At 44.6% G+C, this 14,140-nt stretch overlaps 2 protein-coding genes across 2 annotated transcripts in view; one reads left to right on the top strand and one right to left on the bottom strand.

Moving 5' to 3' along the window:
* The window catches only part of MED10 (mediator complex subunit 10), a 216,322-nt gene that overhangs the window by 112,886 nt on the left and 89,296 nt on the right, over positions 1-14,140 (top strand). The window lies entirely within an intron of this gene.
* The window catches only part of UBE2QL1 (ubiquitin conjugating enzyme E2 Q family like 1), a 35,591-nt gene continuing 30,727 nt past the window's right edge, over positions 9,277-14,140 (bottom strand). The window contains exon 2 of the mRNA XM_056862221.1: positions 9,277-9,708. Coding sequence (XP_056718199.1) covers positions 9,577-9,708 — 132 coding nt within the window. The 3' untranslated portion in view covers positions 9,277-9,576. The remainder of the gene's footprint in view (positions 9,709-14,140) is intronic.

The raw sequence follows: 14,140 nt of genomic DNA, 5'->3' as shown, positions 1-14,140 counted from the left end.
GCCACTGCAGAGGCCGCCCCCTGAAGAACATGAGGGTGGGAGAAAGGCCTTGCCACTGACTGGCCCCTGCTATTGCTGAAATGGTTGCTACCTGGAGCCGAAAGATACTTGTGCTCAAGCCAGTTTGGAGAAACCCCGGAATCGGCCCAACCTTAGCTCTAATCTATATCGCAGGTCCTTTGGTTGACTAATGCCTGGGTCTTCTCCAAAATAAACAAGAAAGTCCCAAAGAACTTACACTCTAAATGTGAAATGTCCTACTCCATGCTTTCAGTCTTCTCATGCTTGGGGCATGCTTTAAAACGTTCCCCGTATCTGCTTTCCACCTTCAGTTCTCTGTCTGTCCCCCTCTTTTTCCTCTGGGGTGCCATTGTAGGAAGCAAATCAGACCTCACCTTACCATTTGTATTTCAGATGACATGCAGCTCTTAGGCGAACCAGTATCTTTGGCTAGTTCCTTCAGTCCAATCAAGGTTGAGATTTAATTGTCTATTAACTTCAGGGATTTTAACCATGACCTTAAATTTCCCACTGAAATCAACGGAATTTTTAAAAAAATTATAACTTGGGCTGGATAATGCAAAATGGTGACATTGTAAAATGGTTTGGAAACCGTGGATAATGTTCTGCTGGCAGTAGGGCTTTCCTCTGCCACAAGGCTTGTGTTAGGGGATGGTCCGGGTTCAGTGTGGTTGAGCATCTGCTTGGCATGCAGAAGGTCCCAGGTTCCGTCTCCAGATAAAAAGGATCAGGTAGGAGGTGATGAGGAGTACCTCTGCCTGAGACCTTGGAGAGCTGCTGCCAGTCTGAGTCAACAATACTGAATATTGCTGAATATTTTTAATATAATTAGTCCCCTTCTTCCAAAAGTCTGGGAGGGTGTGCAAATACATTCTCAGCTCTAGCTCACTTGGTGGTGTAGAGATTTGAAGTGTGACTCTTCTAGTGAACTGATTCCCTTCTCCTAATGCATTTGCCCCCCTCCCTCGCTATATTTATAAATCTCAGAGGAAAGGCAGGAAAGAGAGGATGGGTAGCTTCCAATCCCAAAACTGCCTGAGAACAAGAACTGTGTGCATGCATCCCTTGTGCACCTGGCAGCAGTGTGAGGGCCCCAGGTCTTGTTCAGCTGGGGCCGGGGCTGCCTGGGGGTGGCTGCAGAGAAGTAGGCCGCTTGCCACTTGCTTTCCTTCCACCTGGTCCTGAAATGGCTAGGCAGGGGAGGGGTGTGTGACTCAGAAGATGAGCATCCTCAGAACCTGTTCGCATTCTTGTTGCAGTTGAAAGAAAGACAGAAACCTAATCTAAAGAGTACATTTCCCTGTCACAAATGGCCAGCTGGTCCGGCATCAGGTGTGTGCAGGTATGAGAGATTGTTTCTACAGGAGAGACCTATCGATACGTCTGACTCCATGGCAGTCCATGTGGAAAGAGAGAAGCAACAATGGCTACTGAGAGAGAGAAGGAGGAGTCAGAGGGAAGCTCCCAGGTTCAGACAAAGAGAAGAATATCCTATTCAAGAGATAAGACTTATACACATTTTTCATGAATTAGTGCCCCCCAATGTCCAGGCATACTGAGTCACTCCAACATAATTCACACCAGATCTCTTCGCCTCAGCTCCTCCCACCCCTTGTAATCTCCCCCATTAGAAGAATTCTCTATATGACCTTCTTTTCACATATACCCGAAGAAGTGAGCTGTAACTCTCCAAAGCTCATATGCAAACAAATGTTAATTTTTAGGGTGCCACAGGACTTTCCTTTATTTTGCTGCAACAGACTAACATGGCTACCTGCCTTAGTTACCTCTTGCCATCTTCAGGTTTCAGCCCTCTTTCACCAAGTCTGTAGAAATAAATCTGAGGGTTGGGTATATCTTGTCTAGTGCATACAAGCAGAAATGTGCACAAACAGCAAGGTGCAGTGAGGTTCACAGCTTGCCGTGTTGAACTCTTGCCGCTGGTGAGGTTCATCTTCAGTTGTTGAAAATACATCACAGATTGTTGTGCTTTCCTGGTATATGTTCAAGTAACAGAACATACATCTTCCTTGCTTTTTAATGCAGGGTTGCACAGTAAATTATTCCTGCCTGCACAGAGAAGGTCCTCCAGCAAAGTGTGCCCGTGATGGTGGAGGTGTTACAAATGCACACAAGGGTGCCATTTTCATCTCTGAAATGTTGATGGGCAGACTCATACCCAGTGGAAAATATTAGTAGATTTTTTTAAGTCAGTGTTTTTCAGATGGAATTTGGCTCCTGGCACATTCCTTTAAGTAAAGGCCAACTTCATAATGTTAGAACTAAGTGGCATCTTATTCCAGTTTCTCTCTCCATAAGTCATGCAGGAATAATTAAATTACTATTCCCTACATTAATGTCATGGTTTTATTGTGCAGAGAACATTTCCTTCCAAACATCATTGTGAAAACCCAAATGTGTGCACTGCTTATGTGCTGGCTCAGATATAATCTGCAAGCATCAGAAGTGCCCCACAGAAGAGATCAGACCGCACCCCAGGCAAGCAGAGATTGTCAGGAGGGCAGAGGATGGGGAAGGGGCAAAGGAACAAACTGCCCTGGCAGCCTACAAGGCTGAGGGGTCCCATAATATTGACTCACGTTGCCTAAGGATAGGAGGCAAACGAGGCTGCCCTGTCCAATTTTTGACCTTCAGGGCAGTGGCTTAGAAAGCCTCTTTTCCTGGTTATTGATGAATTTATCATTATGAAATACTGTGTAGCTCATACATTTTTGATATCAGTATTCCATGTACTTGAATATACTGTCATCTACTGATAACATGTGGAAGGAGGGCCTCAAGCCTATGTTTTACCTCAGGTAGCTTGGATGGCAAAGAGGACTGCCGGCTTTCTCCTTTTCTAGCAACTGCAGGTCTCCCTGTCCTCCCAGCGTGGTGTAGTGGTTGAGAGCAGTGGACTCTAATCTGCAGAACCAGGTTTGATTCCCCACTCTTCCACACGAGCGGCAGACACTAATCTGGTGAGCCGGGTTGGTTTCCCCGCTCCTACACATGAAGCCTGCTGGGTGACCGTGGCCTAGTCACAGTTCTCTTAGAGCTCTTTCATCCTCACCTACCTCACAAGGTGTCTGAAGTGGGGAGAGGAACGGAAGGAGATTATAAACTGGTTTGATTCTCCTTAAAAGGTAGAGAAAATCGGCAACTCTTCTTTTTCTTCTCCCCTGAGTCACTCTGCATGCCTCTTGAGTTGTTCATGTGTGTGGAGGTGCCAAATAATCTTCAGCTATCCATCTCCTCGCACATTGACTTGCAGGCTCTGCTTTTAGGTTGGCTTGGTTTTTTTATCCCCCACTGGGGAGAAAGTCCTCCAACCGTGTGCTCTGCTTCCCACCGCAGCCATAATAGCCAATGGGAGCTCCTCCCATCATAGCCATAATAGCCAATGGGAGCTCCTCCCATCATAGCCATAATAGCCAATGGGAGGTCCTCCCATCATAGCCATAATAGCCAATGGGAGCTCCTCCCATCATAGCTATTATAGCCAATTGGAGTGCCTCCCATGGCTGCCATTGTAGCCAAGGGGAGCCCCTTCCATGGCAGCCATTATAGACAATGGGAGCTCCTTCCATGACAGCCATTATAGACAATGGGAGCTCCTCCCATCACAGCCATTATAACCAATGGGAACTCGTACCACGGCAGCCATTATAGCCAATGGGAGCTCCTTCCATGGCAGCTATTATAGCCAAAGGGAGCTACTCCCATTGCAGCCATTGTAGCCAAGGGGAGCTCCTCCCATGGCAGCCATTACATTGTTTTTTTCCAACCTATAATATGCTTTGAAGGCTTCGAAGCAGGGATAGTTCTAAAGCACAATAATAATAGGATAACACTATTAAAAAAATAAAGTTTACAATAACTACCAAGCGAATGCTGAAGGGACAATTAGGCAGTTCTACAAGATGAAGAGTAGTTTTCTTAGAATTGCTGGCATAATTTGAAAGGTTTGCATGCTGAAGTTCACTCTTCTGTCCTATTGAGTTTTTACTGTTATTTTTCATTCCTTCAGGGGCTTCCCTGCATATTGCTGTTACAAAGGCATTAACATGTCATGTTATTCTATTGTTCCTCCTATATAGCGCAATCACTTTTCCTGGACTACCTATTCAAATTGGTGTGGGTGTGATGCATTTGCATGCTTCCTCATCTAAAACTCTCTGCATATGTGAAAGTGTTCAACTTAACCCTTTCCCTGACATGCTGTTTTTCTGTATTCAGGGTGTCGCCCCCACCCTGAGAGCACTCTAACATTCATTTCCCTGCCTCCTGTCTAAAGTGGTGGACTCCAGGAATAGCTCAACCTCGATTTTGCTGAATGAATGAAAGTGTGTGGGAAAGGCAAAGTGTGCATGCAGTAACAGGCTGAAGAATATACCTATGATTAGACCCTTGGATGCTTGCTGTGATTTTCTCTGCTTCATCATGGAACGTGAGCTGATAACTCTGAACATGCTGCTGCTTCCATTTTGACTACTAAACGGTTTATGAGACGAACTCTGCAGAATCCAACCAGTTCCCCATCTAGTCCAGCATCCTCCAGTTCCTCTGGAAGGCCAACAACAGGACATAGAGGCCCAGGCCTGATGGCGCCTCCTGGCACAGCTTACCACCTCTGAACGTGGGGGCTCCTTTTAGTCACTGGGGCTAGTGGTCACTGATAGACCTCTCCTCCATGGGTCTGCCTAATCACTTGCTAAAACTTTGGATGCAAGGTTTTAACTGGTATATTAGTCAACTATTCTAATTTAAAGCCTTGGCATGGCCAGAGGCACGAGCCAAAGGGCACTGGGCCCATCAGTGCATAGCCCAAGTCAGGACGAGGAACCTGTCTTGAACTCGACATGGGAACTGCATCTATTTTTTCAACCACACAGGTCTGCCCTCTTCCTCTCTCTCCTCCTCTTCTCGATGCCATCCTTCTCTTCATCTTTAAGATGTTGGCCATGCCATTGGTGTGACCCATGGGGTGTAGCCCCTTGTGTGATCTGCTCAGTGAGAAGCCAAGAGGAAGGAACGGCAGGCAGTGGATATATGGCTCAGTTGTTATTGATCCACTGATCTACTCTTCCTCATTGCTTCTGACAGTATTCTGGTAAATGGTAGTGCTTTTAAGTACCAGAGAGGGAAAATCTTGGCATTTGTGTCATTGAGGAAGCAACCTATTCGCTGTCTGAATAATATTTCCTTGCCGGTTCAATGTGGAGGGAAAAACCCACATCTGTATGCATGAGTTTTATTTAATAGTCCCATTACATCCTGAAGGCTCCAGGTCAGTAGTAATACATTAAATCACAAGGCCTGAGTTACATTGGTTTTAAAGCCCCATGTTATCCTCTTCTTTGTCAGCTTGTGTCTGTGCATTTGTGGCCCTCAGATGGAGCATGGCATGAACCTTTGTCTCTAGCTGTAGTCAAAATAAGATATGATTTACCTAGGTGTGTTTTAAGAGGGGAGTTACTTGCTATAGTTCCTGTATTTATTACAGAAGCACTAACTTATGCCATCGTGTTGGGGGTTCTTAAGGATGTGCAGGTTCCTTCTCCAAGCAATGAAGTTCTTCAAAGAGACCTAAAAACAAAGCTGAGCAAGTGCTAAGTGTGCTTCCATTCACACATGCGCACGCACACCCAGCCTTCACCATGTACTTGTATATGCTCTATGATACATGCAACTGCTATGTGATGCCTTAATGTATTGGGATAACTCACACAAATATGATAACAGCAGAAACATCTTAGCTGGATTATTTTTCCTGGTACTGTAGAATGTTTCAGGTAACCAGCCAAGAGAATAACATTCCGACCAGCCCAGTAAAACTGCTCAGGTCTTTTGGAACCTGTATGAAAATGGATGATTTCTGCTGTAGAGCTACCATCTACTGGTGGAATAGGCTGCCAAGGAGAGGGGACAGGGGTGGGGGATAACATTCCCAGGGCCCAAGTCAGCTGAAAGGCCCCAGAGTCGTATCGGGGGCCCAGGTGGAATCTTCGTTTGGGAGCCCTTGGTGGTTCTTGGCAGCCCTGCTGGGGTGACAGAGTAACACACAACCAGGACAGGATAATATTAAAAGATGGCTGGGAGGGCAGCACACAGAACAAATGTTGCTTGTGCAACTCAGGAAAGGAGAAAATAAAGATATTAAACATGTTTGATCTTACTCAACATGCTATTGTGTGTCTTTGTGTAAAGACACAGTTTTTCACCTGTGGGCCAGGTTCTCCTTTTAAGTCTCCTTATGCAACTTGTTCCAGATTCCGAGCTGTGTCACCCAAAAAATCCTTTGATGTGTGGGAAAGAGGTCCTTTCCCTTTAGTCCAATTTTGTAGCACAACTGTCCATGGGTTCCACACACGCGCACCAACACAGAGCATTAAACATACAGCGTCTGCACATAGATGGCCATTTAGTACAATATAGTTAAAAATGCTGAGGAAGAATTTTGGTCTGAATTTTTTCCCCACAGGTGGCTAATTCCTAAACAAATCTGCAAATAATGGAGCATTTTTGGAAGCCTCTGGAAAAGATGGTGCTCACTACACACTTTCATAGAAACTCATCTTTACTACTGTGTCACAAGCTCCTAGGCGAAGCAGTTGTACTGAGAAAAGGTTGCATAGCTGAGTTGCCTTTTAAGTCAAGCCTTTCTCTCTCCTCAGGAATCTGAATTAAACTAGCAGAGATCCTGTCGGATCAGTTTCATCTTATTTCTTATCCTGTTCTATGCATCTTTAAAACGGATAGGCTCTTGTACAAATGCAACCAGGAACTTGGACTAGGATGCAAAGTAGCAAATTGAAAGTTCAGTTGGAATTCTGGTTGCTCATACAATCACAGCCATGTTCCTCCTGCTGGAGAGGCCAAGCCATTTTCAAAATTGGTCAGTGGTTTGCCTCTTTGGCAGTGGTGACAGTAGCAGCAAATCAATTCCTACATGTGTGGGTAGTGTCAAGGGCAGACTGAAAAGTGAGAACCGCCCTGGATAGGGCCCTGCCCCCATCCTGTCCCCAGTTCTACACCCTCAACGAAGTAAAGGAACAAAAGCTGCCTTCTGGCAGCTGCTTGCCTCCCGCCTCCCCCCCCACCAGGCCCTATGCAGCCGGCTCGCTCACAGTGGCAGCTACTTGCCCACTCTGCATGGGACAAGGGCCCTCTCAGGCAAAGGCTTTTGGATTATGAACTGCAAATCCTTTTCCCTAAGGCGTATATATGTTCACCTGCTTTTTCTGGTATCTCTAGCCAGCCAAGCTCCATGGCTCATTATTTTTATGATTTAGCTGACCCAGACCAAAGAAGAGCCTTTTTCTTAGCTTGTATGAATGCCTTTCCATCAAAGGTCTTACTAGGTAGATTCAATCACATTCCGTATCAGGAGAGACTCTGCCCCTGTGGTTCAGGATCCCCAGACTCGCTTATGCATATTATGTTGGAATGTCACCTGGGTGAGGGCCTTCGTAATGACTGTCTGTTAGATTTGCTTGATACTGATTTAGTCAATAATAAAAACCGAATGTTAACTGCTCTACTGTCTGATGTCAAGCCTGAAACAACTGCCTCGGTTGCAAAAATTTTGGTAATATTACTGAGACGGGGATCTTTGAAGCCTGCCTAATATTTCAAGTTGCTGCTGTGATGTGGTTTCTAGAGATTGGTCAATGATCATGATTATAATTGCTTATTATATCACAGTCTGGTTGGATGGTTAGATGATTTTAATCCTTTATTTTAACCTTTTAAATCCCAAAATATGGTACATTTTATATATTTTATATTTAATTGTATTGTATACTCTGTAGGGGCCCTGATTTGTTCATCAGGGATTTGTGTGATCTGTTTTCGATCGTGAGAATCTGTATGAGCTGTCTTTTGTACTATGCCTATTAAAGGTTATTGAATTGAATTGACAAGGGCCCCTAGTGTGCTGCAGCAGTAGCTATTAAGTCTACCTCTTGCTTGGAGCTGGGGAGAGGGGGCTGGTGGGGAGGCCCACTGGAACATTTCCTGGTGGCCTTAGTGGCCAATCCAGCCTGGGGTGGTGGTTCTCTCTCACACATATCCTCTGTCTCTGAAGCGTGATCTTTCTTTTGTGCATAGTGGGAAAAACGTTTTGATAACCTCTGGTCTCAGTCCTATACATAAAACCCTACACAAGTCCTATAGACCTCTACAGGGAGTCATGCTTAAGATGTGCTGTAACTTTTAAAATGTCATTGTATTTTATTTTCAAAGATGTGCCAGTGTATTTTATTCATAATGTAACCGTTGAGATTTCTAGTGTTTCACAGCAGCCTTTCCAAAGAATGACCGTAAAGGCAGTCTAATGGTTTGGTTGATTTTATTCAGAATGTGTCCAACACAGTTAGGTTTCACATTTCCAAGCTCATCATTCATGTTCTTAGGAACATTATATGAAGTCTTAAAAACCTGTTGAGTAGAAGGGGAACATGAATCCTTTACAACCCTGCCAGGCCTTTATATATTAATTGATTCTCTCTGACATTGGGCTGGAAGGATGTAACGTTTCTATCATGTTGGGGTGGGGGAAGAATTCAGGCATGCAAATAGTCATAGAAAGGCCTTAGTTCTTTAAAAAAAATCTGACTTAACTTTTGTAACTGGTCCGTAAATATCGTTCTTCTGTTTTTTGTCTCATTTGGGGGGGGGGGGGCAGTCGCAGAGGCTGACAGATAAATATGAAGTTCTTAAAGTACCTCATTCTACTAGGAAGGTAGAAGCTATTTGGGTCACCAGCCCCTTGCTGCCTCCTTGGTTCGGGTGTATCTGGTTCCCAGAACCATTTTGACCACCATGTGATTGTGTATTTTTTGTTCTTACACTGAGCAACTGCACACCACCACAGCTAGCACAATTTTGACCAGCTGGGGACTTTTTCCCCTTTTCAACACTAGAGCTTGTGTCTTTGCTAGAATCCTGTTTTAAGGAAACCAAAGGTCATGTTACATAGCACAAATGGGGCCTGAACTTCAGCCACGGCAGACCACAGCTCCACACAAAAGAAACACATCTTCAAAATTAGGTTGACCTGTTCAGAAACACAAATTTTAAGAACAGCACAGCAAAAATGAATCTGCACTGCACTTGCTTCCCTATTTAAATACTAACAGTTTCAAATTTTTTAACATATAAATATATGGAGTGATGGATGGAATTTCCAGTACTGCCGGCTGATGCTGCTAGGCCCGAGGAAGAAGCGATGGTGGCAGCGACGAAAATGGGCCTTGGATGGAGGAGAAGGGCAGGTGATACAATCTCAGCATCTGCTCTAAAGTGACTTAAAAGATGATCAATCTGATCATTTTCCAGTTTTAAAATATAATCTTATACAGCATTTCCCATCCCCCCTCTGTAAACAGATCTGTTCATAAATAATTCGGACGTCTCCATGACATTCATGATATCTAACAGAAGCTGAAGTAGAAAAAGGATGGATGTGTGTTATATGCATTGAGATGTCAGAGTACTTTGTTTTTTTGTTGGTGTCTCATTTAGCGTTTGATGGGCGGATCACAAGTAGCATCAGCCGTCAGACACCGGAGGAGTGACCCACCCGTATTTTTCATGGGTCTTCACCAAACTCTTAAATGTTGCTTCGGCTTCTTTGCGACTGAAGGACTTTTTTGACTTCCCCGCTTTTCTGCAGATGCGGCCCTGCAAAAGTCAGAAGAAGAAAATAGGAATTCAGCATCCTAAAATTTAAGAAATCCCATCTGTCACAATGGCCAGTGTGACATCCCAAGGTGAAGCTTGGTTTGGCTGACCTTTCAGACAGTTTGCTGTGAATCCAGGTCAATGAGGCATCAAATTAAAACACAGAGCACAAACATATAAAGGAATGGCTTTTGCAAATAAAAGATGAAAAAGGAGGAAAAGGTTCTAGAAACATCAACTGGCATCCATGCTGTCAAATGTGGACCTTTCTGCTGTCAGGCTGTGCAAAAGCCTGCGGAGTGCGTGCAGAAAACCAAAGCAGTGACATTATGTACTTTTAGCTTCACAAGTATCAGGGGGGAATGTGCCTTGTGTAATCTACATGATGCAGTTTAAGTGCTTTTGTGACTCCAGATTCACACATCATATACTTACACCACCTTTCATACATCACCTAGGTACCTTTTTTTCACCTGTGTGAAGGGACCTCATGACACTCAGCAATATTGTGCAAAGGGGGCACGGCAGCATCTTACTACAGCCAAAAGAAATTAAATTAATGGTGAGGTTTCTCTTCAGACAGCTATTTTTGTTTCAGCTTGCAGTGTTTAAGATCTGTACGTTTCCATAGTAATTTTTTTGCCTTTCTGCTAACTCCACAATTACCCTCTTGACATACACACTCACACAACAGCACACCCATTCCCAATGCATACTTCCCACCCCTGTTTCTGTCCTCACTCTTCTGCAATATAACTTTTCTATCGTGGGTGTGCAGAAATCCAAGTCTTTGCCTGGAAAGGGCCTCACTGCCTCCATCCTCCCTCCTTCCAAAGTTCAGTCCCTGTTTCTGGAGGAAGGGAGAGTGCTGGAGACATCCTGTTCTCTTTTTTCTCTCCCTGCCTGAAGCTAGCACCTATGGGGGACATGGGAAGAGATATTCTTTAACTTTATTTATTTTATATGCTGTTTCTCCAGAGACCTGCTGGAGATGTTGTACAACCAAGATGATAAAACCATTGAAACAAAGCCACTAAAAACAAAGCCACTGAAAAGCCACTAATAAACCCCTTTTAAAAAGTCATGAAACCCCAGCTGATGCCATTAAAACCAGCCGGGGCACGACACAGCACAAGCAACTATCTTCTTGTCTTCCACCTATGAATTCTTCAAGTCAAGAACTGTCACTCAGAAGATGGACTTAAAAAAAAAACTCATTCAAGCAGGGAAGAAAAAGTTATGGATGCTGGTAAGGAAAATACAAGTGATGCATCATTCTGTTCTCTAGTATGGGAACTGGAGTCTATAGAGCATGTTTTGCTCAGGTCCTCCTCCAACGAGGAAGCAAATCTGTCAGTTCATTGCAAAGGGCCTGTCAGTGGAGCAAAGGCCTGACAAAATCATTCCCCTGCTCAGCCAAATCACAGTCAGCTCAGATGAAGGGAGAATTAAGTGTCTCCTCTGGGAGAGCGAATGCCCAGATGGCAAAACAGGTAGCCAAATTTTGTGCAATAGCATATAAAGTTTGACCCCTAATGTTGGGCAATTGCAATTAGATTAAATCATAATTTGGTCAATTTTAGTCTACTATAAATTATTTGGAAATTTTAGTTAGGAATGTTTTTGCTATAATTTTTTACCTTTTGTATAAATGACACCCTGACCTGGATGGCCCAGGCTAGCCTGATCTTGTCAGATCTCAGAAGCCAAGCAGGGTCAGCCCTGGTTAGTATTTGGATGGGAGACCAAGAAATACCAGGGTTGCTGTGCAGAGGAAGGCACTGGCAAACCACCTTTGCTAGTCTCTTGCCATGAAAACCCCAAAAGGGGTCGACATAAGTCGGCTGCGACTTGAAGGCACTTTACACTCACACATAAATGACACATGTCTTTTACTGGCTTATGCTGTAATAAATCTGAATCTGTTCCCCAGTTGGCATATAACAGGGCTTCCCTTACCTGTAACTTTTGTTCATCGTTTTCTGTGTAGATACACACTGGGACTGCAAAGGCCAGCCATGGGAAAGAATTTTCTGAAGAGGAGCCCTGGTCACATGAAGTGACATATTCCCACCAAATTTTCCTCCATTGTTTCCAATGGAGGATGGATGGGGCACCCTCTTTGGGGACCATAAAATTGGACCCCCTGAACCAATCTTTACCAAACTTGGGGGTTGTTGTAAGGAGAGTCACCTACAGCTACACTGCAAATTTGGTGGCTCTACCTTAACCCTGCCCCAGAACTCCACAATTTTTTTCCATAGGATTTAATGTGCCCCCAAATTTTCAGATATTAAAAAAAAAAGCAACAAAAACGCCATTTCGGTAGGAAGAGTTTGCTTTTTTGGGATTATCCAAAAAATTTCGGGTCTATTAAACCCGAATCCAAAAAATACTGAAAAAATTGATGCACACCCCTAGTAGCTACAGAAAAAGGTTCCCCCGCAGAGAAAAAGCGGCGTGGGAAGTGTTAGTGAAAAGAGTCAGCCTTAATCATTCTGTCTGTGCATTTGCTGAGACTGAACAGGCTCTTGCCCCTCTGTTTCCATGAATCTCCTGCCCCCAGGAGCAGCATTTGAGAAGAAGAAGAGTTGGCTTTTATATGCCGGCTTTCTTTCTCTACCACTTAAGGCAGAATCAAACCGGCTTACAATCACCTTCCCTTCCCCTCTCCACGACAGACACCCTGGGAGGTAGGTGGGGCTGAGAGAGCTCTAAGAGACCTGTGACTAGCCCAAGGTCACCCTGCTGGCTTCATGTGGAGGAGTGGGGAAACCAATCCGGTTCACCAGATTAAAGTCTGCTGTTCATGTGGAGTGGGGAATAAAACCTGGTTCTCCAGATTAAGAGTCCACCGCTCCTAACCACCGCTCTTAACCACTACATCATGCTGACTCTCCTGCAGAAGGAGGCAGGAGACGGGGAAATCATGCTCCGTAGAATGGAAATCCCCTCCATTCACACACACCTTCTGGTGGATTCAAAATATTAATTTATAAATTAAACCAAAAGAAGGCAAAAACCATCTTGATGAATGCTGTCTGCAAAAGAAAGGGGGAAATTGGACTGCTCAAGTTTCTAATAGCTTATGATATCCTAGCCTAGAGGGAGATGTTGGGGTCAAGTATGCATGTGGCAAGACACACCTTGGCCCCAGTCCCCTCCCTCAAAGTACCGGGTGCTGTAAACTTTTAAGAGCCAAGATCCCTTTGAGTCTAGGAGGGTTCAAGATGAGGACATTAATTGGGACTGGAGAGAAAGGGCTTCCTGATGAACCGCACCCCAATGACCTTTTACCCCATGAAGGAATGGGATTCCTGACAAGCAATATTGTTCTAGAATATGTGTGTGTGTGTGTGTATTTTTCTCCACAAACAATTATATGCTGAAAAACATTTCTAGGTGGTTTATGACTTACCATGTTTTTCTCTGGCTTTAGCAAGCCTGCGCTGGACAGTTACTTGATAAATAAGGAAGCTGGCAATGGAAAATTCTTGTTTTGAAGCTTGAGGTTAGAGGTGAAATTAAGAAAACTGCATTGTCTACCAGTAAGTCTGCATTTTTTGCTTTTAAGCAGGCAACAGCTATACATAATTAGATGCACAAGAAAACAACATAAAAAGCCACAGCCTTTCAAAGAGAGGGGGGGAATGTGTATCAAGATATTCTGCTGGCAGAAGTGGATCTTTCCCTTCCTTCCCCTTCTCCAAGAAGAACCCTGTGACCCCTGAAAAAAACACTGCCAAGTTCATCACTGTGATGAACCTTCACAGACAGACAACGTGGGCAAGGGGGTTGTGGATAAAATGGCTTCTCTGTCTGGAACATCTAGAACCAGGGTGGTGTAGCGATTAAGAGCGGTGGTTTGGAGCGGTGGAGTCTGATCTGGAGAACCAGGTTTGATTCCCCACTCCTCCACATGAGTGGCAGAGGCTAATCTGGTGAACTGGGTTGGTTTCCCCACTCCTACACATGAAGCCAGCTGGGTGACCTTGGGCTAGTCACTCGCTCTCAGCCTCACCTACCTCCCAAGGGTGTCTGTTGTGGGAAGGGGAAGGGAAGGTAATTATAAGCTGGTTTGATTCTCCCTTAAGTGGCAGAGAAAATCGGCATATAACAACCAACTCTTCTTCTTCTGCATCATCTATAGCATGCAACCGTACAAATCAAAACAAACCAAAGATTTCCATTCTTCCTTCCTATTGACAGCAGCTAAAATGCATTGAACCCTCTAACAAGGGCATCCGGGGCGGGGTGGGGGGAGGTTGGACAGAATGTAGAGGGAAGTAGCTCTAGAACCTATGAAGGGCCCAGCCCAGCAGCAGGTTGTACTACCACCAACAGCCTGGTCCAGGGCCTGCCTCCAGGAGGGGAGGAGGAAGGAGAAAGAGGTGGCCTCAACTTCCTTGGGCCCATCCAGGCTGTAAATAGG

Source organism: Euleptes europaea, chromosome 17 (genome assembly GCF_029931775.1).
Source record: "Euleptes europaea isolate rEulEur1 chromosome 17, rEulEur1.hap1, whole genome shotgun sequence".
NCBI classification, from domain to species: domain Eukaryota; kingdom Metazoa; phylum Chordata; class Lepidosauria; order Squamata; family Sphaerodactylidae; genus Euleptes; species Euleptes europaea.
Note: the sequence above shows the minus strand (reverse complement) of the source record. Positions and strands in the feature narration are given on the sequence as shown.